The sequence below is a fragment of the Salvia hispanica genome, chromosome 3 (genome assembly GCF_029641045.1).
Source record: "Salvia hispanica isolate PSC_SH4W2 chromosome 3, Shi_PSC_v1, whole genome shotgun sequence".
NCBI lineage: Eukaryota > Viridiplantae > Streptophyta > Magnoliopsida > Lamiales > Lamiaceae > Salvia > Salvia hispanica.
Genome location: NC_142694.1, coordinates 39027907 through 39053006, shown reverse-complemented (window position 1 = coordinate 39053006; position 25100 = coordinate 39027907). Strand labels below are relative to the sequence as shown.

At 36.4% G+C, this 25100-nt stretch overlaps 5 protein-coding genes across 12 annotated transcripts; 3 read left to right on the top strand and 2 right to left on the bottom strand.

Annotated features, from left to right (window-relative positions):
• The first annotated feature begins 1474 nt into the window (after positions 1 to 1474).
• Positions 1475 to 5127, top strand: LOC125209944 (uncharacterized). The gene is made up of 5 exons (XM_089066592.1): positions 1475 to 1600; positions 3379 to 3819; positions 3867 to 4017; positions 4129 to 4661; positions 5071 to 5127. The coding sequence occupies exons 1-5, from the start codon at positions 1475 to 1477 to the stop codon at positions 5125 to 5127; spliced, it is 1308 nt and encodes a 435-aa protein (XP_088922718.1).
• A 1026-nt stretch (positions 5128 to 6153) lies between these two features.
• Positions 6154 to 8747, bottom strand: LOC125216960 (protein WVD2-like 2). The gene is made up of 7 exons (XM_048118751.2): positions 8534 to 8747; positions 7751 to 8111; positions 7367 to 7455; positions 7148 to 7232; positions 6989 to 7060; positions 6785 to 6895; positions 6154 to 6656 (listed from the first exon to the last, which is right to left on the bottom strand). Exons 2-7 carry the CDS (start codon positions 8105 to 8107, stop codon positions 6339 to 6341), a joined length of 1032 nt encoding a protein of 343 aa, XP_047974708.1. The 5' UTR covers positions 8108 to 8111; positions 8534 to 8747; the 3' UTR covers positions 6154 to 6338.
• A 2689-nt stretch (positions 8748 to 11436) lies between these two features.
• LOC125214293 (protein RBL-like) lies at positions 11437 to 16663 on the bottom strand. 8 transcript variants are annotated; one of them, XR_016137221.1, is made up of 9 exons: positions 16467 to 16662; positions 16279 to 16377; positions 14347 to 15434; positions 14013 to 14271; positions 13753 to 13877; positions 13192 to 13246; positions 12763 to 12974; positions 11929 to 12512; positions 11437 to 11822 (listed from the first exon to the last, which is right to left on the bottom strand). XR_016137221.1 is itself a non-coding variant. In XM_089068825.1 (5 exons), the coding sequence occupies exons 1-5, from the start codon at positions 16483 to 16485 to the stop codon at positions 13854 to 13856; spliced, it is 1509 nt and encodes a 502-aa protein (XP_088924951.1). In that variant the 5' UTR covers positions 16486 to 16663; the 3' UTR covers positions 13592 to 13853. The 8 variants fall into 8 exon arrangements, 2 of the variants coding, with proteins under 2 accessions (XP_088924951.1, XP_088924950.1); XR_016137223.1 differs by having other exon boundaries at positions 11437 to 11783; positions 12070 to 12512; XR_016137222.1 differs by having other exon boundaries at positions 11437 to 11752; positions 12070 to 12512.
• Positions 11506 to 13111, top strand: LOC148930731 (uncharacterized). The gene is made up of 2 exons (XM_089068826.1): positions 11506 to 11755; positions 12084 to 13111. The coding sequence occupies exons 1-2, from the start codon at positions 11506 to 11508 to the stop codon at positions 12992 to 12994; spliced, it is 1161 nt and encodes a 386-aa protein (XP_088924952.1). The 3' UTR covers positions 12995 to 13111.
• A 530-nt stretch (positions 16664 to 17193) lies between the features above and the next one.
• On the top strand, positions 17194 to 24628 carry LOC125210882 (DExH-box ATP-dependent RNA helicase DExH3-like). Its single transcript, XM_048110501.2, has 19 exons — positions 17194 to 17474; positions 17818 to 17972; positions 18056 to 18143; positions 18531 to 18767; positions 19060 to 19155; positions 19399 to 19587; positions 19750 to 19909; positions 19999 to 20129; positions 20332 to 20502; positions 20617 to 20889; positions 21182 to 21376; positions 21477 to 21680; positions 21968 to 22037; positions 22117 to 22265; positions 22436 to 22741; positions 22835 to 22894; positions 23118 to 23270; positions 23352 to 23462; positions 23846 to 24628. The coding sequence occupies exons 1-19, from the start codon at positions 17322 to 17324 to the stop codon at positions 24263 to 24265; spliced, it is 3321 nt and encodes a 1106-aa protein (XP_047966458.1). The 5' UTR covers positions 17194 to 17321; the 3' UTR covers positions 24266 to 24628.
• The last annotated feature ends 472 nt before the right edge of the window (positions 24629 to 25100 follow it).

The window sequence follows — 25100 nt, the reverse complement described above, 5'->3', positions numbered from 1 at the left end:
TTTTTTATCCGCAACGGGTCATTTCAAAATTAAGGAAAGATAGATAAAATAAGTAAAACCAACAATGACATATGACATGAAATTAAAATAATGAACATGTTATATGCAAACCTGAGGAACCGTTTAATGTGACAGGACAGGATGGGAAATTATTATTCCCTCCTTCCCTTTTTTTTCTTGTCTTTTTTTATCCGACAACGGGTCAAAATGAGTTCATTCTGTATTTAAAACGATGCAATGGGAACACTTTGATTTACATCAATAATCACTGAACGTTCCAAATCTATCATACTCTATCCAAACAAATTCAAATATTCCATATAGTATTTCACAATTAAAAATATATTTTTTTATTTCTATTGTTTTAATTAGGTGAACATTATATTTTACAGATTCATTCAACGCACATTTTATTATAAATTTAACACCAAAAAATATACTAGTAGATGATACAATTTTAATAAAAAATTGGTAAAATAAAAAATAAAAAGAAAAAACATTAGTAGTCACATTTATTTCTCTACATTATTCTCTCTTCAAATTCATTATTTCTTCACTCTAACTATTTTTTGTCATTTTTATTAAAAGAGTGCAGAAAAGTAAATATGACTCCTAATATAGGAAAGAGGTAGTACAAATTAATTGTAAATAATTAGGAATGCAAGATTAATAATTTGAGGGAAAGTTTTAATTTTTGAAATACGAGTATTTTTCGTGAACATTCAAAAGTGACGAAATAAGACTATTTTTCGTGAACACTAAAAAATAACAAAATAATTAAGACTGTTTTTCGTTGATAAAGAGTATATATATATATATATATATATATATATATATATAAAAGAGAAGAGAGAGAGATTTTATTAATACAAAAAGTAACGACAATAAGAGGGAAGAAGAAAGACATTTACACCCTTTTAAGGTTGAGGGGTAAAAACGGAAAAAATTATTTTGGACACCATGACCAATTCTAAAGTTTTAACAAGAGTTTCTTTGATATTTTGGCCTTAGATATTTGAACTTTGAAGCCATCACAGTTTTTCAGTCCATCCACTTCCAATTCTAGGGTAATTCTGCTTCATCAGGTTTCATCTTCTCCCTCTCTCTTTTTTATTTTATCATTTCAGTATTATTATAAACAAATTTAGCAACACTCCTTTTTTCTTTTATTGGCCTTTAAATTAATATTTATTTCAAATAAACATTAATTTTCAAAGATACACTCATGTATCTTAAATAAACCCGAAAATTATGTCATGATGAAATACAATCATACTATTTTCTTTTATGGATAGTTTAATAGTCATATCTATTCTTATCTCTTGATCGGTTGCCTATTTTTTTATTTGAAATTCTATTTACTCTTATATTATTTCTCAGTGTAGTCCTTGCACTTTAAATTCAAGGGAAATATATTATGCTTCATCGAGTTTCATCTTCTTCTTTCATGCTAAACGAACAAGAAGTAGAAAGGATGAAAAGCTTGTCGAAGCAGAACGAGAATCTGGTCGAAGAGGAGGAATCTTCAGATAAAATCGAAGCAGAGGTTGAACATGAATGGCATAGGTCGGAATCAAGCATGAACTTACCCGAACCAGGAGTAAGCACATAGCACATTTTTTCTTGTTGATTTATGTCTTTGATAGAATAGGGTCACATAGTATTTCTTTACGATCAGGGGCAGATGCAGAAAAAAACTCGTGTAGGGGGCTACGTTTACCAAATATTAATTGAATTTTTAAGTGATTTAGATTATTAATAAAGGCTTCGGCATAACAACTAACATAAAATTTAGATAAATTTAAAAATTTTATCAAAGAAATATTTTTAAAAAATTAGAAAAATTTAGATAAATTCAAAATTTTATCGAAGAAAATATTTTTAAAAATGAGTTTATTAGGGCCTTAAGCCCCTAGGAGTCTGATCACGTGAACTAAAACCATCCATAACCCACACCCCATTACCCATAATGTCCTCCACCGCATGCAACAACTCTTACACACTACAAATAATAAAAGTACTCCATTAAATTAAAAAAAAATGTTGATATATATTTATGGAATTTAAAATTTGATTATCAAACCCACCCTAATGATCTCATCGGTCCGGCCTGGACATTCTCAACGTAGACCAAGCTAGGTGTTGGATCGCTCCTTAGGTTATCCATTAGTTATCTTAGGCAAATTTCTGAAAAAAAATACCTCCTCCGTCCCACTTTAGGAGTCCCGGTTTACCATTTTTGGATGTCCCAGTTGGAATATTCCATAATTGGTAATAGGCCCCACATTCCACTCACCTTTTTCCACTCACATTTTATTAAAAAACTAATATATAAAAGTAGGACGCACATCCCACTATCTTTTTTCACCAACTTTCCTTTAGATTTATTAAAATCCGTGTCGAACTCAACCGGGACTCCTAAAGTGGGACGGAGGGCGTAATAAAATTTGGTCAAATTTTAATCCGTCCAAGCATATTGAAAATCAGCCAAAAAGTCAAATATTTGGATTTGTTCTCAATATTTAATGATGAAACTTTTTGGTGAAATTGTACCTGATATGCTAGCCGAAAAAATTGACACGTTGTCACTGCTGATTAATGAATTAAACAATGTTGTCTATTTATAAAGAAAACAATATTGTATGGTTGCAAAATATGAACATTATTACATGTAGGTGACCAGAAATTTTTACCCAGGGATGATTGAGAACGAATTCATTTCACAACATTTTCAAGTTGAACTTTAAATTTTCGGAACTAGGATTGACCAAACTTTATGATTCTTTTATAACAATTTTCCCTTTGCATAAAACTGATTTTTATTTAAAAAAATGAGTTATAATTATAATATAAGACAAATTGCAAAATAAATCACGAAAGATGTTCAAATTATGGTCCGTTCCTCACTTTTAGCAAAACTTAATTATAAATCAAAAATCATGATTATAATCATGAAGTTTGTAATTTTTTACACAATGATCTCATCCGTCTCCTTTCTGGCGAAATACATGATGTTGTTGGAACCAATTTTAAACATGTTACAGTATTATGACTATGTTAGGAATGTTAAGTCATATTCTTCTTAGGGTGTTACATGTTCATATGAATGGTTATTTGTTTAAAATTGGTAGTCACATCTTCGTGCATTTCACCGAAAAAGAGATAGATGTGATGATTGTAAAAATAACAAACTTCGTGATTTATAATTCGGTTTTTAAGTAGTGTGAGACGAACCAAAAGTTGACCTCTTTCGTGAGACGGACCAAAAGTTGACCATCTTTCGCCATTTATTTAACAATTAGCCCTATAATACTTTATTTAAATATTTATATCCATGCATATTTTTCATAATTTTAATTTTGGATTTTCAAACTTTAGATCCATGAAGAAGAGTATGTGCATGCAAATATGTGCAAGGATCTTGACTTGTATCTAGCAGCCAAAAATGGAGATCTTGCTGACATCAAAAGAATTATTCGTCGAATTTCAACGGGAGATTCCGGAGACGATATTTTGTCAAGGTTAAGCCTTATTGGAAACACATTTCTTCATGTAGCAGCCAAACATGGAAACCAAGATATAGTGAAATTCATAGCTAGTACGAAACCATCTCTTGTCTCAGCCAAGAATATCTGTGGAGAGACGGTGTTGCATCTTGCAGCAAAGGGTGGACATGAAGCAATGGTAGAAGCCCTTGTTGGAATCATCTCTCATAATGAGACAGAGAAGAGTGCTTTGCTTATGGCAGAGAATGAGATGGGAAACACAGCCTTGGATCAAGCATTAATCAGTGGTTGGGAATTTGGGAATCAGTTGCAAGTTTTTTTATCCAACAAGATTCTGAGCTGTCATATCACCTAAACAAGCACGGAGAATCTGCGGTTTATTTGGCAGCGAAAGCCGGTCTTGTAGAATGCGTCTCTTCTATTCTCGCACAATGCACGGACGAGAGGCGTCTAAACCTGCTTTTCAAGAATAAATCTTCCATCCAAGCAGCAATTGAGAGAAAGGACATAGGTATGTATTCAACTATTCATTAATAATGATTCCATACCATCTTTGCTTGGTAAATGTAAAATAAAATGGATAGATTGGTTATTTATAGTTCTTATTTTTTGTGTGCATCAGTTGTTTTAGAAGCAATAATCAACGCTAAGCCGGGATTAATCCAAATGAGAGACAATGAAGGAAGAAATCCTCTTCATTTTGCTGCATCTTTGGGTCACCTAAAAGCAGCAAATTACTTGCTACAAAACTATCCTTTCAATGCAACTAGAAGAGACAAAAAAGGTAAACTACCTATTCATTTGGCAGCATTGGAAGGCCACGTTGATATCATTTGTGCGTTGCTTCAAGATATCCCCGAAGCAGATGATCTGCTTGACAAGTCTGGTCGTAACATTCTACATATCGCTGCTCGGAGTGGAAGATATAAAGTGTTCAATTTTGCTCTCAAGAATCCAAATATAAACTCCCCCGTAAACATGAAGGATAAATTTGGAGACACGCCCCTGCATATCGCTTGTAGGAATGACCATCCTAAGATACTCAATTGCTTAACATGGGACCAGAAGATTGACTTTATGGCGGTTAACAACAAGGGAATGACTGCTCTTAATGTTGCTTATGAGAAAAAGGCATGCAATCCTTCATTTAGGCAGGTATGTTACAAGGGTTGGGTCGATACCGAAAATTTGTATCGTTATCGTATCGTAAATGTGTGTCTCTTTACGCTTCTATTTGTCTCGATTGCACAGTTGTTCTATTCTGTCACAACAACATTCTTAATATATTAAGAGTAAAGGTTAATTTGGTCCTAAACATAAGACCAAAATACGAATTTGGTCCAAAATGAAATCTTTGTCGAAGTGGTCCTTTTTTTACGGTTCCGTAAAAAAAAAACTAACGGTCACACCACTGTGCAATTAGCGTTGATGGTTAGTTTTTTGACGGAACCGTAAAAAAAGGACTATTTCGGTGACATTTTCATTTGTTATGGACCTGTTTATCAAAAAGTGAATGTTTTGAACCAAAATTGACCTTTACTCTGATATGTTTGTGTGGTTACAGCGTTTGGTTTGGGCTGCCCTAAAAGCTGTATCTGTTCCTCAACCTATCTCCTACTGAAAAGGTTCAACTAGAATGGTGAGTGGCCACATGGAAGTCTATAAGGAAAGAGTAAACACTCTCTTGGTCGTGGCAACTCTGGTCGCAACAGTAACTTTTGCAGCTGGTTTCACCATGCCCGGTGGCTACATTAGCTCTGAAACTGGCACTGATTTGGGCATGGCAACGATGTGGAGAGACACGGTGTTCCAAATTTTTGTTCTATGCGACACTATAGGCATGTATAGTTCAATCCTTGCAGTCACTGCTCTGATTTGGGCTCAGTTAGGTGATACTACCTTTGTAGTCATTGCCCTTCAAGTAGCGGCACCTTTGCTCGGGGTGGCTCTGATCATGATGTCCATGGCTTTCACAGCTGGAGTTACCATAGTTCTTAACAAACTCAGGTGGCTCCAAATCACTATGCTAGCCATGAGTACATCTTTCATCGTCTTGCTACTTGTGCTCCTGCTTCCTTTGTGTGCACCACTCAGTTCGAGGAGTCTGGTGCTGCGTAAACTTTATTACTACTACCCATTTTGCTTACCGTGTACTCTTAGTAGCACAGAGCCAAATCAATCGAGTCTCAAGCACAACCTATTTCGCGTCGTGGTATTGTATCGTATCTAGTTATTTATGTTGGTAATGTCTTACTAATGTAGAATTACAATTTTAAGCATTGCATGCATGTGTGTTGGTGTTGGGAGATTTTTATTCTTGTGTGGTGATTTTGTAGGGTTGTTTGGCAAGAGGATTTCACTTTGTTTGATTGAGATAATGATTGTCGAAATTTTATGTTCTTAGAACTTGTTTTGGAAAGAGTTTGAATCTTAGTTTTCACTGTTTTTGAATTGATGACAATTTTATGTGAAATGGTTAAATTCTCTTCAATTTTAAATTTTCTAGTAGGTGCTGACATTGTTGTAACATAAGTTTTTGTTGTGTCGTAGGTTTGCTTCATCTTAGTTTTGATTTTGTTGATTTTTCAACTCTAGGTCTTAGAGACACATCTTCACTTTTAACTGTATTGTGTTGCATGTAAGAGCATAGCTGCATAGGATGTAGTAATAAATTAAACAAAATATACAGCTCAGAATTTAGGCATCGCCTTTGGCAAGTCAGTGCATGTAACAAAGTTGACTTGCACAAACATACAAACATTTTGATCAAACATGAGGAAACAGAAGAGAGTTTTCCAGCTACTTATAAATCTATCAACTACCAATACAAGTTCAAGATTGAGCTGCAATTTCAGCAGCATTCCCCTGCTCTTCTGCTTGAGAATTTTCGACCGTCTCTTTTGATTGCTTCGTAGGAATCTTGGCTTTGTTCGATCCATTCACCTTTCGCGCATAAGTTTGATCCTTACCCTTAGGGGTGACGGGAGAGGCCTTTTTCTGAAGAGGAGAAGCTCTGCCTTCTCTGTAGACGCCTACACTGTGACGAGATGCTCGTCCACTGGATACCTTGTCCTCAGGAGTCGGTTTGACTGCATCACCACAGCTCTTTCTCCTGCTTAGATTTGGTGATTTGGCACGGGTGACAGGCAGCTGCGTATAAACATATTTAGTCCAAAATGACACGAACTTGCAAGAAGCAAAAACGATTTACCTTGGCATAATTACATGAATCAGTCATTTTATGTAGAACAAGCAAAGCTCTGTAGGAAAATGAATACCTTTTTTAGCTCGACTTTCGGTGGAGGACCTTCACGATAGAAGCTAGGAACAGGATTTGCTTTGTACATCATGTTCCTCCTAAGCTGCTTAATTGCTGCTTGTTCTTCTTCCTACATATACCGATGTAGGTTATAACAGGAATTTTCTAATAATCCCGAATAAGAGGGACGAGAAAAGGAATACAATACAGAGGGAAGCCATACCTTGGTTCTAGCTTCATAGTCAAGTTTCTCTTTCTCCAAGGCTTTGTGCTTCTCTTCTAACTTAGTGTAAAACTAAGAAACAAAGATGGAGAGAAATGATAAGAAACGTAAGGAACTAGAAACAATACGATATTCGACTTCATTCAGCATGATAAGTACCTCCTTACGCCTCTCTAAACGGTTTACACAATTGAATCTTGGAGCAACCGGAACTGTGACTCTCGTCCTTACAGAAGTTGCAGTACTACAAATGCTAAGGAACTAACATAAAAGCAAAGAGGCCGAGAGCACAGCAGCTGTACTGCTAAATTTCAAATAATGAAAAGAAAATGCGTGCAAAACCAATCAAGCAAAAAGAAAAATGCAGCCATAGGATACGAGGAAGCCAAAGACCAATTATCTTCTTCATCATTATAATTTTTGCAATGAGGCTGCATCAGCTTCCTTGAAGACAAATGAGCAATTGGCTGGAACAGGAACAGACATCATCAGCAAGAAAGTTGAATCTCCGCGATCAATATTATACTTACATAGCATATATAGAACACCAACAAGGAAAAATACAATAACTATGTGGAACAATGAACATACATCCAATAATCGATACTTGCTAGAGACTCTAAGCCATAACGAAACAACTAGCATGTCAATCACGATGCAAACAATCAGAAACCACTATACTACAATGTATAACGAAGTCCAAAGACATAACTGGGAATATACATACGAAACTAATGTGATACTTAAAGAGGAAACACTCACCTTTGCTGATCCTGGAGAAAGTGAATCACGAGACTTGGGCAAAACATCTGCACCCGAATCATTGCTTTCAGAACCATTAGCAGATGCAGGTTTTGCTGGCGATTTCTCAGGAGACTTGTGAACATCAGCCTTAATAATCTTCTCCTCGGGTTGGTGATTGGTGCTTTTCACCCCTAGCACGTCTTGTTTCTCATCGAAACCATCCGGAACTCTAGCTTTCGTGTCATTATCCTTCACCTCATAATCATTCTTTCCAGATTTCTCGGGCACTGCTTTCGGAGCAACACGGACGGTGGCATTCGATCTTTCATTGTTCGTCTTCTTATCAATACGAAGACCTACAACACCTCTCCCCATTTGCCTGCACCAACATAAAGCTAAGGCTGTCAACCAAATCCCTAATTTTCAACAAAAACTTTTCTATCCATCACAACTGAATATGATAGCTAACAGCCAGAAAACAACTCCAAGAAAAAGCTAATTGGTTGTGAAATTGCTCAACAATGCTGCAAAATCAAATTCATTTTTAGGCATATATCCAAAAGAGAAAAGGAACGGGAAGAACTCTTCACACAACATATGTTAATTGCATAAATCAAATTGCAGAAAGCTAAAACCCCCAAATCTCTTCAATTCAGTGAAAGATAAAACAGAAACACTAAAAAACAGCTAAAATCAACAGATTACTAGCAAAAAACAAGCGGATCGAGCCAAATATCACAATCCAAATGAATCTCAAACAAACAGAGCTCAATTTGTTGAAAAACAAGAGAGATTTCTCACAAATGTGATTCAATTTCCTCCTCCTTTCTGCTCCCGATCTGGGCGACAAGATCTTCGAATGAATTGGATAAAAAAAAACTTCCTTCACCGCTGCCACAATCCAGGACGAGCAAACGTGGGCGCAACTCGCAGCGCTCTCTCAACCAATGGAGGTTTTGAGCCCTCTCTCTCGAATCTCGAAGCCGCTAATGTCGGGCCGTTGCTGCTGATTTATTTGTCTATTTTTCTTTTTTTATTTATTCATGGGAATTTTTTCTTTCTTTTTTTAAGACAAATGTATTTAAATTCAATATTTTCAATAAATGTGTTGATAGTGTTTGAAATTTGAAAAAGGAAATCAATGTTTTTCTCCAAAAACAATTTATGACGTGATAAGGTGTTTAATCTTCGATTGAGAAGTCAAAGTTTGAAGGATGTATTATGTATCAAACAATGTAAATAAATCGAAGTTTTGTGATAATGATTGAATAAATGTTGTGCGTAAATATATTTTAATTTAAATTATTCAATACCTTAAAAAACAAAAAAATAAGCAATAAGTTATAACCTTTATATCCCTCTAACTTTTGTTAAATATTTTACAACAAGCTAACCTTTTGTTAGTTTAACATCCAACTAACATAACACGTGTTTAAAGAATAATAAAATTTCATTTTTTTATAGCTAATACAAGGTTGAATAAATTTGATTTACTTTCTTGTAATAACGCCGTCAAGTAACGTGGATGAGGCTTAAGGCATTTAGTTTTCAATGAAATTTCAAATATAAAAGATAAGTCAAAAAGTGAGAAATTGGAATTTGAATTTATGTGCTGCACTCCAACTTTTCATACTTTATGGGCCCGGCTTCAATTAAGTCATACTACTACTATTATTACTGGAAAATAATATTTGGCCATAACATAATCAGTTATAGACTTATAGTAATGTCAGTTATAACTTATTACAGAGTTATTTTTGTAATTTAATAAATAAATTTATATAATAAAATCAAATAATTAGAGAAAGAAAACCATATTTAATATATTAAATTGATAAATAATTTATGATCAATTGTAATATATTGGATTACTATTATTTACTCCAAATAGAGTAGATAACGGGAAAAAAAAAAGATGAAGTGTAGCAATTTCGTTCACGTTTTATGCTAATAATATAAATCAGATAGTCATACACATTATGCTAATATACGTATACATTAAAAATTTCACTCCCCACTTGGATTATATTATCATTATATTAATAAAAGTCCAAACTTGATGTATCACATATCATTAATTTTCTTTTGGATTATACTAATATGCAAGTTACATGGATTAAATAATCATTAGCATCGGAATCATGTTTGTTAGAGCTAAAAAGTTGGTTGATGAAGTTTGTTGAAATGGTGTTTTTTTGGATTTATATTAATAAAATCCAAATTCCATTTTCACATATTCATTCATAAGCATGTTTAATTGTTTATAGCTCTCGGATCAAACTACAGATCAAAATAATAAAAATATTAAAAATTACATAGTAGATTAATTTATATTGATTGACGCACCATAATCTCTATAGGAATTAGTGTCAGTCACAGTATTGTGAATAATTGTGATCATTTCATTGTTTTTCCTCGCATTTTAATTATATTTTAATCAAAAGCATGATTCATGTTTCATACTCCTCTGACGTCAATTATATTTATATTTTAAATTTCTCAAGTGTTACTTTCATATGGAGTAATATGATTAAACAAAGTTATTGAACGTACAACTTAGAAACTAATTTAAGAAAATTGTAAAAAGTAATGAATATGGCATTAAAGTCTATTAAAATCCATGACGATAATGTGGAATAAAAAAATTAAAGGAAAAGAAGTGGGTCAATAGTTATGCCAACATTTAAGTTCATTTTTATAACATAAATAAATATTCACAATTCCTCTTAGGTCACCCCACCGACAACATAGTTATTAAAATGACTTCTTTTGCGTGCGTGCGCGCGTTGTGTCGGTGAGCGAACAGGCAGTGGATCTTGTCCTAGGCGAGGGCCCAAGGCTGATAATTTGGTTGGGTACGCGTTGATAATATAAGGGGTGCAATTTTTTTGGATACGAGATTTAAAAAATTAATATTTAAAGAGTTAAAATAGAAAGAGTAAAGTATGGGATCACAGAAAAAGTAGAGAAGTAAAGAGTGTATAAAGTACGTGGATAATAAAATAAGACATGAGTTTTTGCTAAAAAGGGAATTACTCACTTACAGTGAGACATTCTAAAAAGAAATATGACTAACTTATCTTGGGACAAAATGAGTACTGGTTAATCGAATCTTACCATAAGTTGTGCTAGAATTTGCTAATCGAGAATTCAATTTGTTGTACCTAAATTTTGCCCGAATTATTTAGTATTGTATTCGTTAATTGGATATTTGCACACTCATCCGATTTGGTTAGTCGAGTCACCGAAAATCAAACAGGATTATGCACACCCATCCAATTATTAATCAAGTCACCAGATACCCGCATCTAAATTTCAAACGAATTTGCTAATTGAAATAAAACCATATCATATGTATCTATGTAACCATCCGACTCGGTTAATCAATCGAGGTATATCTTTTTACGGCACATTTTCGACGCAGGATAACTCACATGTGAATATTTTGACATGATGTAATTGTAATACAGGTAATCAAGTAAACTTCGAGTCATCACAATTCTCAAAGAGATACAGAAAAAGGCAAAGAATCAAATGTAGGAAAACTCTTACTTGGGATAGAAGGTCAAGTAATATCACCAGTTTTCATCCCTTCTGAAAAGTAATCACTTTTTCAGAGTTTGGTCATATCTTTGAGGAAAAGAAATTCTTTCTACATTGCATCTTCACCAATCCAAATCCCAACAAAGCAACACAAGTAACCCTAATGCAAAGCAATGGTTTTTCATTCATATCAAGAAACTCATGTGTGTGCATATATACATGTAAACTCAATGCATGAGGCTGTCACAAACACATACACACACACACACAGTTGCTGTCATATAGTTCAAAATAGACCCTACCACATTGAGAAAAAACTAGTTGCAGAGGAAATGGCAATGAGGCCGAGAGGTGGCGGTGGCGCTAGTTCTAGACGGACAACAAGATCAGGCGTTGCAAGACCAGTCTACGATGATTTTACGCCAGAGTCTGAATGGCAGCAAGACGATGAATCTCACATTCTCAGGATTTATCTTCCTGGTGCGTAAGCGGACTGAGTTGTCAAATTCTAGTTTTGCATACACCGGTAAAATATGCGTGTTAATTCCTGAAATGTTGATTCGATCTAATTTTGCAACCGAAGAAATATTCATGCATGATTAATAGATGTGGCATAATCAGACGAGAATTAAAACGACATTTCACTTACATACCAAAATTACGGCATTTTGGCTGAAATCTTCGTTCGTTGCAAAATCAGATCAAATCAATAGTTCAATAATCATTTCGCATATTTTAACATTGCTATGCAAAACACCAACGGCTAGAATCGGAAAAAAGCTCGAGAATTTCACCTTTTCTTTTGCAGGTTTCATGAAGGAGCAGGTCAAGGTTACCTTGGAAGGCCGGAACACCATCCGGGTTCGTGGAGAACGCCTTGTAGGTGGCAACAGATGGAGTCGCTTTCAGGAGGACTTTCAAGTTCCAGAAAACGGTGAAATGAATTCAGCTCGTGCCAAGTTCCATGGAGGGATACTTAGCATTTCAGTCCCAAGAGAGAAAGTTGGGAAAGAAGATGCTACGGGAAGTGGAGGTGTTGATGGCACCCGAAAGCAACCCACCCCTCAAAAGGGTCGAGCAGAAAGTACTCCAGAAGTTAGAGACATGAAAGGTGGTATCGAACAACAAGATTTATCAGGTCATCCGGAGACGAAACGTTTTCTGGATGGCAATCAAAAGCAACCTATCCCGGAAAAGGGCCTAGACAAAGCTTCTCCAGCTGATGGTACGAGCCAATCTGCAGAAGAGAAAAGTTTAGAGCCTCTGAAGGCATCAACTGAACCTAACAACAAGGCATCAGTCGGCCCAAAAAACCCGCCTGATAAGGACAGTGATCGGAGAGGAAGGAGCTTTACCCCAATGAGAAGTACTCCAAATGTAACTTCCAAGATTAATGTAAATAAAGAAAGCAATGTAACTAAAGAAAAGCACGTTGCATCAGAGAAACCAGACGACGAAGCAAGAGAGAAGGAAGGTAAGGAGACTACCAAGATGAAGAAATTGGAGAAAGACGTAGCTGCGGGAATCCCTGAAAAGCACGCAGACAACAAGGAATCATATAGAGCTTCAGAAAAGCAGAAACACAAGGAGATGAAAGGGCTCACGGAGCTCAATGAAGAAAGGCAATTGCTGGTGAATATGGGGACGGCTATGCTCGTTATCGTGGCACTCACTGCTTATGTCACCTACAGCTTCGTATCTGCAAAAGATAAAAAATAGTTTCTTTATGATTCAATTTGTATGCTACACAAGAATATGAGGAACTTGACAGATAAAATAGACATAGAATATGAAAAGTGGTAAAAGAAATAAAATTCATTTTCCTCATTCGGGACATACCTTAATGTGATTAGATGTATGCTCTTTAGTCTTTACACAACCATATCAGAAAGAAATCACTAACTTCATTAACTTACCGTATTAATGAGGATGGCGGATGGAAATTCCAATATGCAAGAACAACCGGAGAGACTGAAAATTGAATACACAAATTACTGTGATAAGAAAGAATAAACCTGACAAGTATATACATGGCTCAATCTCTAAGCAAACTCTACCATTAATGCAGCCAAACAAGAAATATAAACCACAATAACCATCAAAAATCAACAAAGAGGTCTTTTTTGCATTTAATCGTCATTGAAAAACCATTAATATCGATAATTAGAAGGTAAAGACGAAAAACTGCCATGACCCAAGCATCAGTGCCGTGGAACCCGCAAAGTATGTAGACAACAATAAGAATTGTCTTTCTACAATGGAACTTTCTTTGAACTTCGGAATAAAGATAATAAAAGAAATTGCAGCAGATTAATATTGAGGCAAATTGGATATATTTTCTGATGAACATAACTTCAAATATAAGAATCTTGCCTTATATGGAAGCAGAAGACAATAAGTGAAGGTATGATGCAAGTCAAAATTAACATCCTTCACAACTACTAAGACTAGAAACCTAAAACTACAAGACATCTTACAGCTCCAAGTAAATTAAATTATGGTTTCGACTTTGGAGGTTGCTTCTTAATACTTTCAGTTTCAAAATCCAGAAACTTCTCTGAAGGCATCCTCTTTCTTTTTAAGCGCATTCCTCCTGTGTCTTCTGCAAAATAATTGCAATCACTTGAATTGAAGTCAGGAAGAATAATATCGTAACTGCTTAGATATATGTTACACGACATAAATGAACAGGCATCAAAGTACATTAAGCAATTTGAAAGGATAAAAAAAAGCTTACCATCAAGGGGACTGGATTCGTGATTTGTTAGATGGCCATTTTGTCCTGCCTCCTCGGAAAGAGGAGATTCAGTCTCACTGATTTCCCCTTCCTTTGAAGTATTTACAACAAGCCCGTCTTCCATCTGAACATCGGGGCATGGATCAGGGGGTAAGAAGCGTATTTCTCCCTGGGACATGTCTGAGTCACTGAAGGCAGAATCTCCCTCGGTGTTCAAAATATCAATATCTTCATCTTCGTTGATACCTAAATCTTTTACCTGGAAACACATTAACATCTCAGTTAGGAAGAAACAAAAGAAACCCACAATGGAAAAACCCAAAGCACTACTCACCTTTTCTGTTTCAGGCACCAAATCAAACTCATCTTCTCGCTCCACATACTCCTCATTTTCTTCAAGCTCTTTAAAATCAGGAGCAAAGGCACTCCAGTTCTCCGTATAATCCTTTGCCCAGATATAAACCAAGCCAGTCAAGGAGACGGAAACAACCACAGGTTTAATGGGATGCCATGCCAGATCTATTAATGCTTCTTTTGGGCCCTCGAGAATTTTTACAAGATGCCCGGCCCTGTCCCATATATATATCTTATGCTCTCCTTTGCTAGCAGAACCTCCAACCACCCATTCCCCGTCACCGCTAAAGCATGGTGCTTTCCAGTGCACTCTGGTGATCGAATCCTGAAACTCTTGGAAAAGAGCCAGAGACCTCGATCCTGCAGCTTTTAACTTTTTATCTTCATCTTGCTCAGCAGATTCATGGTTAGCTTTACCCAGCGCTTCAAGCCCACCTTTGAGTGGCAAAAGGTTTTCGTAGATTCTGATGATTCTATCATTTGAGTTTGTCAGAAGATATCGTCCACTTCTGTTAAACACGATATTCTTTATGACAGCGCTCCCCGGTACAGAAACTATACCAAGTATTTCAAGGCTTGTACTACCAATTATCAGTATCTCTCCTTTGGAATTTCCTACATATATCAAATCGCCGTACTTGTTGAAGCACGCAGCAGTAGGTGTATATGCAGCAGATCCATCTGAAAACTTATTTCGTATTGGAGGGGTAGCACCATCCCCTGTATCAGACAATGACACAGGAAGCCCAGTTACGGTTTTTGTGAGCAAGTCGACGATCATGGGCGCTGATGACAGAGGACAAGCTAGGCAAAGTGACGGAGTGGATGAACCAGGATGCAGACGAGCTTGCAAAGGAGCTTGTTGTAGGGAAATTTGAGCGATTCTCTCTCCTTTGACCACGTCCCAAAGAGTCAATGTCTTATCTGCAGCTGACACCAGTATGCGGTGGCCATACTTGGACCAACAAACACTTGTTATTGCGGCAGCACATTCCTTATCTTTTAATTCTTTAGCAATGCCTCTGGTTTCAAAATCCCATATGACACAACTTCCATCAGAGCACCCAGCTGGCAAAAATGTTCAAAACAAATAGCAGAGTTAGAGAGGTGCTAGCTTGCAATCGAGCACATCGGATAACAAATAGATAAGAGAGATCTAATGTGGTTCAAGACCACCAAGGACAAAAAGAACAAGAAAAACCAGAATGGCCAGTTTTAATCAATTAGGCAAAAGAGTTAGAAGTTTGGGTCGCAACTCGCAAGAACTCATTTTTTTTATTATGTGCGAATAACACTACTCTTACGACACATCACATGGAGGAACATTGGGCACATGTCATCGGAGAACCTAGAAAAGGCCGTTGCATTCGGAAACAGATATCACAGAAGAGATCAAAACATGACAGTAGGAAACATCAATACTGGAACAGTCAGTGTCGAAACCATACAAATCATACGCATACGCTACAATCAAGCCACAGAGCTCGACTTCCCACGAACAGAACAGTGGGGAACAATTCCTTTAGTGTTTCAAGACAAAATAGCACTATAGGGACTCGTTCGGTCCTCACTATTGTTCATGACTATAGGCCATGTTCGGTCGCCCTTTTTCTAAAAAACATGGCCCGTGCCAATGTATCTCGGCCCGATTATCCATCTCACCTCCACCCCTATCACGCTATGACTAATTTGAACCAAGATAAAGTCTATTTTGACTTATCCAATATTTGTATCCCGGTATTATCTTGTCTAACTAACCGAACACCACCAAATAAACACCCAAACCAAGTAAAGCAATGAACTTTTCAGCCACCATACTCAGCTACATTGTCAATAGCAAACACAACAGCAACAACAACAACAACAAAACTGAATTGAAATTGAGATATACAAAATCAAAGCAAAATCATACCAGCAAGAAGGTTTCCACGTCGATTAAAGGCGATGCATTTCATAACTCCACGCTCCAAATACTCCTCTATCACTTCGGGAAAGTCCCCCTGCAGCGGGTCTGCATGCGCCCAGAAACGACGACGTTTGTAAAAACAGCAAAAACGCAAGAAAAGGGGTTCATTAGATTAAAGAGAGATGTGTGTTTACCTATAATTGGAGCGTTCATGGCGCACCGAAAGATTCAAAATTTGCTCCTGGGTTTAACCAATTTACGAATTTCTGAGGCGTAAACACTACTTCAACACGAATCCATTGCGGGAAACAATCAGTGGGGTCTGAATTGAAGAGAGTGAGCGGTAAAAGGGGTAGAGTGTGGAAATCGGATTTTGGGTAAAAATAAAATTTGGAGTTATTTTATATACACAAAATCTACCAATTAAAGTTGATCTTATAGCTATCATGGTGTAAAAATAAAAGAATGTACCAGACATTTTTTTAAAGTTCTTGAATTTTTTATATGTAATAAAAAAAAATTAAAAATCAAAATTTGTTAGATTATAGTTACGGTATACTATATCATTAGTTTTGATTTATGTCGTGTCTAAATTAAAACATTACCACCAATCTTGATAAAGTACCTAATCAAATAAAAAATTCTTTTTTCTAGAGATTTATATTTTTTAAATTTTCATGTGTAATTTTGGGGTAAGTTTCCATATTTTAGAATTATGATAGTGTTAAAATTAACGTCTATTAATTTCCATATGTAGTTCTTCCATAAATCTATTTGTCAAAAAATCATTAATCAGACATATTTCTAAACTAGTGATTAAAATTCTCCAATTTAAGATTCGTTCATGATTTACTTGACATATTTTATTTTTGTTAATTAATTATTTTTATGGGCTTTGGGCGAATCTCACAAAAAGAATTACAATATGATTCTTTCATTCTTTCTTGATGTAAATTTGGACAGTATCGATGTAAATTTAATAAATACTTCTATAAATTAATGAATTGTTTTAAGTTTTTAACAATATAACAATAAATAAACAAATCCTTATGCATTCCCGGGTAAGGGCGTTACTTGCACGCGCCGCCAGCAAATCCGCCGCTCTTTCTTCAACTTTGTATTTACGGAACTCCCGAGTTGTAGCTGTCACCGACTACACCGCCTTTGCCAATGGATATAGATGGGATTGCGAATACCACTCTGTAATTCTTTAAATTTTGCTTTTCTATAATTGCTCTGATGGTGTTTGATACAATGTCAGTTAGTTAACTGCAGCTGTGAATTTTGAAGTCCCAGTTTACTTTTATAACTTATGATTGGGATAAAAATGTAATCTTGAACGTGGAGAAGTGCGTGGAAGTACTTGAGGATACTGCATTTTAGATAGTATGATGCAAATAGAATAGAAGTTCTTGATTTCTTGGTTGCTTTTATGATGAGAAACAGAGTGATCATCTGTTTCTCAGCTATAGAATTGCTTGCATTTACTTCATAGTTGTTTGATGTATGGAACCGATTATTTATACCATACACATTCTACTACAGCCGTCATCACCAGAGGCGGATATGTATGTGTGGAAATGGAAGCTCAGCGCGTTGTTACTAAATGATAAAGATCAAGAGATCATTTATCGTGATAAGAGAGATGAGTGTCACTTGGAACTAATATCCGGCCTTGCCAAACACATGGGGCTTTACTGGTAGGACATAGTACTTCATCACATTATTTTGTCGCTTTATTGTTGTTTCTAAAGGTCGAAAATGCTGTGAATATCATTGTCAGTCAACGATATGGGGAAGCGATTGTGGCCAGCAAGGTCCCTCTTCCCAACTATAGGCCTGATCTGGATGATATGCGGCCTCAGAGGGAGGTAAGAAAGTTCTCCAAGTTAAATCATGGGCTTTTGTTCGGTTCATATAATTGGCTCGTGTTACCTGCACTTTTATTGCTGTGAATTGCAATCTCCACCATTGCCTGACCCTCAAAATCATTTATGGTCTTTGTTGTTTGGACCTTCAGAATTACTCAAAACTTGTTTGTATAGCTACTTTCTGTCAGTTTCCAAAATATGCAGTGTAATACTTCATCTCTCGAAACCTTGTTTCTCATATACTTTTATATATCAGTGACAAAGATATGAGCTGGAACTTGTTTTATTCGTCAGTTGTTAGCAGATATGCATTGTATTCCTGACTAGATTCTTATTCAAAAAGTCTGATTAGTTCATCTTACCTGAATCTTGTGTTTACCTGGTCAGGTTGTCATCCCATTGAGCGTGCAAAGCAGGGTTGAGAGTTTGCTTCAGGAACATCTTGATAGAACAAGCTTAAACTCCAAAAAGGGCGGTCAGATTTCAAACGAAATGGAGTCCAGCAATCCAGTTGAAAATGCTGATACTGCTGAACATGCAGACCCATTTCTTGATGCTTCTGTCATGGAGAAGGTTTTGCAAAGACGGAGCTTGCGATTGCGTAATATGCAAAGAACTTGGCAGGTATGCATTTCATTTGAATGTTGATGAATTGTATGGTTGTGAACCAACTTATTCATTTTTTGGTGCAACATCACTCGAATTAACTAGGTTCACGAATTGCATTACTAACATGACCTTATTTCTGGCTAACACTTCAAAGACTTGCCCATAAAATATGTTTGACATCCTATAAGCTCCAGTTTTATTTTATAAGAAATAAGTGCTTGTAACAATTGAGCCAATCACCCTTTATGTCAAACTTATAGTAATGTTTTTTGCATCTCAAGTTCAGTTAATTATTTTCTCAACACAGGAATCATCTGAAGGAAGACGAATGCTGGATTTTAGGAAATCCCTCCCTGCATTTAGGGAGAAGGAAAGGCTCCTTCAAGAAATTGTGACGAATCAGGTTAAGTTCTTGATTCTTTGTGAATTTTATTAGTATCTGAAGAATTGTGATTAATGGGATTTTATTGTGGCTAGAAAGGGATTGATGGATTTTTGAAATCAAGAATAAGGGATTGACGGAATGTTGAAGATCGAGAATCGCAACTTGAACTTCAAGAATTATGATATTCATTGGTCAAGTTGTTTTAACTTTCTTAATTTATAATTACATGTGTCCGTTCCTAATTTTTCTTGTAAACAATAGGTTGTGGTGATTTCTGGAGAGACTGGTTGTGGTAAGACCACTCAACTCCCTCAATATATTTTGGAGGCAAATATAGAGTCTGGCAGGGGAGCGTTTTGTAACATAATCTGCACACAGCCCCGAAGAATATCAGCAATGACTGTTGCAGAAAGAGTTTCTGCTGAGCGGGGAGAACCTCTTGGTGAATCAGTAGGCTTGCTATCTGTTTCTTCTTAATTTAATTCTAGTTTCAGTTTAAGTGGTGTATCTACCTTCTGAGTTAAGTCACTGCTGAATGGATAATTTCCAGTTGTCACAGCTTCTTTTCTTTTAGTTTCTTTGTTTAAACTATATTTATAATTTTCATGATAGATTGGATATAAAGTGCGATTAGAGGGAACGAAAGGCAAGAATACACATTTGCTTTTCTGTACCACTGGAATTTTGCTCCGAAGGCTCTTGAGCGATAGAAACCTAGATGGTGTAACTCATATTTTTGTTGATGAAATTCATGAGCGAGGCATGAATGAAGGTGCGCCCTTATATGTACACAGATTTGGTCATCTGTTTTTATTACAGCTTATAAGTATTATATTCCTGACATGCTGCTCCATTTTCCAGATTTCTTGTTGATTGTCTTGAAGGATCTTCTTCCACGTCAACGGGATTTGAGATTAATCTTGATGAGTGCCACTCTGAATGCTGATCTATTTTCTAATTATTTCGGTGGAGCACCTATGATTCATATTCCGGTAAGTTCAAATAGGAGTTGCCTAAAACTTATGAGGTTGCGGTGTTAGATAATGCAATAGAGTCTTGTTTGGTACTTGGCCATGTCTTTGGATAGGAAATCAGCTTTGGGTTTAGTATTGTACTTAATCTGCAACGGTCGTGACGGATGTCTGTGTTTATACATTAATTACCCTTTGAAGAGCAAGTCTTATATGGGTGCAGGGCTTCACTTATCCCGTGAGAGTCTGTTTTCTGGAAGATATACTGGAAATGACGGGATATGAGATAACTTTATCCAACCAATTAGATGATCATGCCCAAGAGAAGCTTCGGAAGACACAAAGACAACTTGCACCACAGAAAAGAATAAATCAAATTACCACTCTTGCTGAGGTAGGATTCCTTTTTTTGAACTTTGCACCACGTAACAAATTCTGATTATCATACTGTATTCGTTATGCCTGCTCTATCACATAGGATTGCTCATGCTATGTGTTTTGTGGACAGGATGCTATGAGTAAAGCAAATTTTGAAAACTATAGCTCTAGAGTACAAGAGTCGTTATGGTACTGGATACCGGACTTTGTTGGGTTCAACCTCTTAAAGGCTGTACTGTGCCACATAACTCGCAAGGAACGCCTTGGGTCTGTGTTGGTATTTATGACCGGGTGGGAGGATATTAGTTGTTTGAAGAATCAATTAAAAGCTCACCCTCTCTTAGGTGATCCGAATAGGGTCCTGCTGCTTACATGCCATGGCTCAATGGAAACTTCTGAACAGGTAAATGGTTTTTGGATTATATTAACCCTCTTTCTTTTACTTATTCTTTCATTGCTTGAGTCTTATATGTTCATTAGCCTTCTGGAGTGAATACGGACAAAAGAGAATATAAAGTTCTAAAGATAATCTGTTCATTCCGATATTTAAAATCCTTGAGTTGATTTGTTCTGGAAGCAACATTTATTTTGATATGCTAAACTTGCTTTGCCCTGAGGGTATTTCTCTGTTTCTATTAAACATCCATGTTTTTATAATGTGCTTTATTACCATCTCCAACCTTTTTATCTTACAGAAACTCATATTTGAGAGGCCACCTCCCAACGTACGCAAAATAGTGCTTGCTACGAATATAGCTGAGGCAAGTATTACAATCAATGACATAGTTTTTGTCGTCGACTGTGGAAAAGCAAAGGAAACAACTTATGATGCTCTAAATAACACACCGTGTCTACTACCTTCATGGATATCCCAAGCTTCTGCTCGGCAAGTGAGTTAAAACATCCTTGTTTACTTCCAATATTGTTCATCGTTATTTTTTACTCCTTATTTAGCCAATAATGTTGCTCATGTCCATGTTTGGCTTGCAGAGAAGGGGTAGGGCTGGGCGTGTACAGCCAGGTGAGTGCTACCACCTGTATCCACGATGTTTGTATGATGCTTTTGCTGAATATCAACTCCCTGAACTTTTAAGAACTCCATTGAACTCTCTCTGCTTGCAAATTAAAAGCTTACAAGTTGAAAGTATTGGGGATTTTATCTCTGCTTCTCTTCAGCCACCTGAACCACTGGCTGTAAGGAAAACTACCTCTTCATTCTTGTAGATGTATAATGCTGAAAGTTGCAAGATATTGAGGCCTATATCTGACGAAATGTGTTTCAAGAATTGTATCAGAGAATAAGTAATATGTTAGGTTATAATGTTCTTGATTTTAAAACATTTGGTAAGAGAAAATTGAAGTGTGTATTTGTTAGTATATGTTTAAGTTATTGTGATGGATACAACATGATTTTCACCTGCCTTTTTACGGCCACCAAGGCACTGAAAGTCATGCTTCTCGATTCTCTCTAAACATTTCAGGTTCAAAATGCTGTTGATTATTTGAAGATGATTGGTGCTTTAGATGAAAATGAGAAGCTTACTCATCTTGGTATGTGAATGTTATGCTACTCATCTTGAAATGTAGCCTTTCCACTTTTTATTATCTGAATTTTATCTTGTGCAATCAGGAAAGTTCTTGTCTGTGCTTCCGGTGGATCCCAATCTGGGGAAAATGCTAATCATGGGTGCTATCTATTGCTGCATTGATCCTATACTGACAATTGTCGCTGGTCTCAGTGCCCGGGATCCTTTTCTTTTGCCTCGAGATAAAAATGATGTAAGTTAGCACATTCACGTGTTGTTAATGAATGTCGAATTGAAGGAAAGATTATTTTCACATTCAGTTGAAGCATCAGTGAATACTATAGTCATCATTATCCATTCTTACTGAACATCTCTATATCGAGAGGTTTACATGCTAATTCACATCTCTATCTGTGATTGCAGTCTGGATCGGCCAAGCTGAGATTCTCAGCAGAGGACTATAGTGATCATATAGCACTTGTTCGTGCATATGATGGATGGAAAAATGCTAAAAGAAAAGGATCAGCACGCAAGTATTGTGGGAGAAACTTCCTCTCCCGCCAAACTCTGCAAGCTATCCATTCTCTTCGTAAACAATTCACTAACATCTTGAAAGATGCTGGGTTGCTTGATACAGATGCACCAACTAATAACAGACTAAGTCACAATCATTCGTTGGTTTGTGGTGTAATATGTTCTGGCTTATTTCCTGGCATCGTGTCTGTAGTGGTGAGTTCTACACTTCTTCTACTTGTAATTCTTTTCGGTCTCAAGCGAATAAACTCAACACGGATGACACGTTGTCTTTTTCTTTATTGACAGCCTCAGAACGGTACAATGTCTTTCAAAACAATGGTTGATGGGCCGGTCTTTCTCAATGCGGTATGTTGTGAAGCTTATTCAGCTATCCACTAGATCCATTATCCTTTCTCGAACACGATGGACTGCATCAAACAGTCGATCACTCATCACTAGTAAATTGGAAAATCGAACTGTTCAAACTCCCCGGCCCATATTCTCACAAGATTTTCCATCCCTTGAAGTATGTGTAGAATTAGATTTACTGATCTGTTTATGACAATCTTGTTTAATTCATTTGTTCCAGAATTCTGTGAATGCACGAGATGATACGATACAATACCCATGGTTGGTATTTGGTGAGAAGGTCAAAGTCCATAACGTTTTCATACGCGATTCAACTGGAGTATCTGATTCTATTCTTCTCCTGTTCGGTGGTAAACTGGAGTGCGGTGCTACGGTAATTTGCTTTATCAGAAAATGTTATACGGAAATCTCAAATCTTCGATGTATGTTTGTGTTGAATCTTCTGTTTTTTCAGGGAGGACATCTGCAAATGTTGGAAGGATACATCGAATTCTTCATGTGCCCGAGCTTAGCAGAGTGCTATCTGAAACTCAAGGAGGAGGCAGATAAACTATTAGTACAGAAGGTAATATTCTCATCTCATCTGTGTTTCTTTCCATCATCGAAAATTTTTGTTCACTTTTATTCTCTGTCAAATCTTAACATACAAGTGACATAAACTATTGTCGTGTGTTATCAAGTTTGTGTCGCTAACGAATCCGTGTCATGTGCGGGTTTGAATGTAGTATGTTGGGTTCGTGCTCGGGTTGAGGGTTTGGCCTTAACGGGTCACATCGATATCAGGTCGACCCGGTAACAACCAACCCGCACGATTTGCCAGCCTTAATTCCTCTATGCCCATCCCGAGAATTAATCTATTGGCCTTTATTGTCGTTTCTAACAAGACACACTCTCGTCTCGTGCGCTTTTAGTTGCCTAACTCTCGCATCCGATTCTTGAAAAATGCAGCTCGAACATCCCAGCATGGACATCCACAAGGAAGGCAAGTACCTAATGCTTGCCATCCAGGAGCTATTGTCGGGCGACCAGTGTGAAGGGAGGTTCGTCTTTGGTCGTTACAGCAAGAAACCCACCGAATCCCACCACAAAGAGAGGTACACGGGCTTGCTTCAGACACTGATGATGGGAGACGGCCCATTATCTCCCAAGTACAAAACCAAGCATATCAAAACAAAAGAATACCGGGCGCTGGCCGAGTTCAAGGCCAATGCAGTTAGTAGGGAAACCGAAGAAAAACAAGCACTATCGGAGAAAGATGGTGACGTATTGGCATGGTTAACCCGAACATCCGAGAATAGTCATGTCAAAGATTTCAATTCTCCGCTTGATGTCACGGACATAAAAGCGCATTCCACGTTAAGGAAGTAAGTTCATCTCGATCTCGGAGGTAGCGTACTGCGTATATGATAGTCCCGGCTTCTCGTTGTAAATAACGTTCTCGTAAAGCTCGGGCCGTGAGCAGCCGTTAGATATGTATATGCAGATCTTGGCAATTAGATCTTTTGGAAAGGTTAGATGCTGAGTTTTGAAAAATAGTAGTAACATATTGGAATGGATAGAATTGAAAAAATAGGTAGAAATGAGGGATAAAGTAGTCTAATATTAGTTGGAGAGGAAACTTCGTACCAATCAAACTGCGTTCCTAGTCTGATAAAGTAGCGTTTGGGAGTGTAGTTTAATTTAGTTTTTATTGCATAGTAATGATTAATTGAGTTAATATATTTTCTGATACTTTTTTCTTTTGAGGATATTTAATTTTGGACCATAATTAAATTAATTTACACCCCTTTACAACCTAAAAGTCGAGCTTAAAAAAGTTATACACCCTCATCATATAATTTGGAACAATCAACCACTATTAATAATCAATGATTAACTTAAAATAGAAAAAAAAAATCATAATATGATTATAACTTCTAACTTCTAAGAGAAATTGCAGTAGAAATAGAATGACTAAACCTATGAATGGGAAATGAATAATTATGCACAATTAATGTAGTGGAAATAGTATTTTTAATAAATGATCCCTAGAAATTAAAATTAAATTTATCATCTATTCAATCATATCAAGCGCCCATTTAATTGAAATAAATCATATTCCTAGAGAATATAATTCTTCAAAGAAATTGATAATGAGACATGAATGAAACACTACCAAGTAAATTAAATAGATATGGAGCCAACTTCTATTGAGTAATGTAAC

Excerpts from the sequence above, each read along its gene's own strand:
- LOC148930731 (XM_089068826.1), top strand. The coding sequence starts at position 11,506 with ATGCATGAGGCTGTCACAAACACATACACACACACACACAGTTGCTGT. Across the intron at positions 11,756-12,083 it reads TCTCAGGATTTATCTTCCTG|GTTTCATGAAGGAGCAGGTC; the intron begins GTGCGTAAGCGG and ends TTTCTTTTGCAG.
- LOC125209944 (XM_089066592.1), top strand. The coding sequence starts at position 1,475 with ATGAAAAGCTTGTCGAAGCAGAACGAGAATCTGGTCGAAGAGGAGGAA. Across the intron at positions 4,018-4,128 it reads AATTGAGAGAAAGGACATAG|TTGTTTTAGAAGCAATAATC; the intron begins GTATGTATTCAA and ends TGTGTGCATCAG. Across the intron at positions 4,662-5,070 it reads GCAATCCTTCATTTAGGCAG|CGTTTGGTTTGGGCTGCCCT; the intron begins GTATGTTACAAG and ends GTGTGGTTACAG.
- LOC125210882 (XM_048110501.2), top strand. The coding sequence starts at position 17,322 with ATGCATTCCCGGGTAAGGGCGTTACTTGCACGCGCCGCCAGCAAATCC. Across the intron at positions 19,910-19,998 it reads TGAGCGAGGCATGAATGAAG|ATTTCTTGTTGATTGTCTTG; the intron begins GTGCGCCCTTAT and ends TCCATTTTCCAG. Across the intron at positions 22,742-22,834 it reads CTGGCATCGTGTCTGTAGTG|CCTCAGAACGGTACAATGTC; the intron begins GTGAGTTCTACA and ends CTTTATTGACAG.
- LOC125214293 (XM_089068824.1), bottom strand. Across the intron at positions 15,435-16,278 it reads ACGTGGAAACCTTCTTGCTG|CTGGGTGCTCTGATGGAAGT; the intron begins GTATGATTTTGC and ends CATTTTTGCCAG. Across the intron at positions 13,878-14,012 it reads CGAATCCAGTCCCCTTGATG|AAGACACAGGAGGAATGCGC; the intron begins GTAAGCTTTTTT and ends ATTATTTTGCAG.
- LOC125216960 (XM_048118751.2), bottom strand. The coding sequence starts at position 8,107 with ATGGGGAGAGGTGTTGTAGGTCTTCGTATTGATAAGAAGACGAACAAT. Across the intron at positions 7,233-7,366 it reads AATTGGTCTTTGGCTTCCTC|TACTGCAACTTCTGTAAGGA; the intron begins GTATCCTATGGC and ends TAGCATTTGTAG. Across the intron at positions 6,657-6,784 it reads CGAAAGTCGAGCTAAAAAAG|CTGCCTGTCACCCGTGCCAA; the intron begins GTATTCATTTTC and ends GTTTATACGCAG.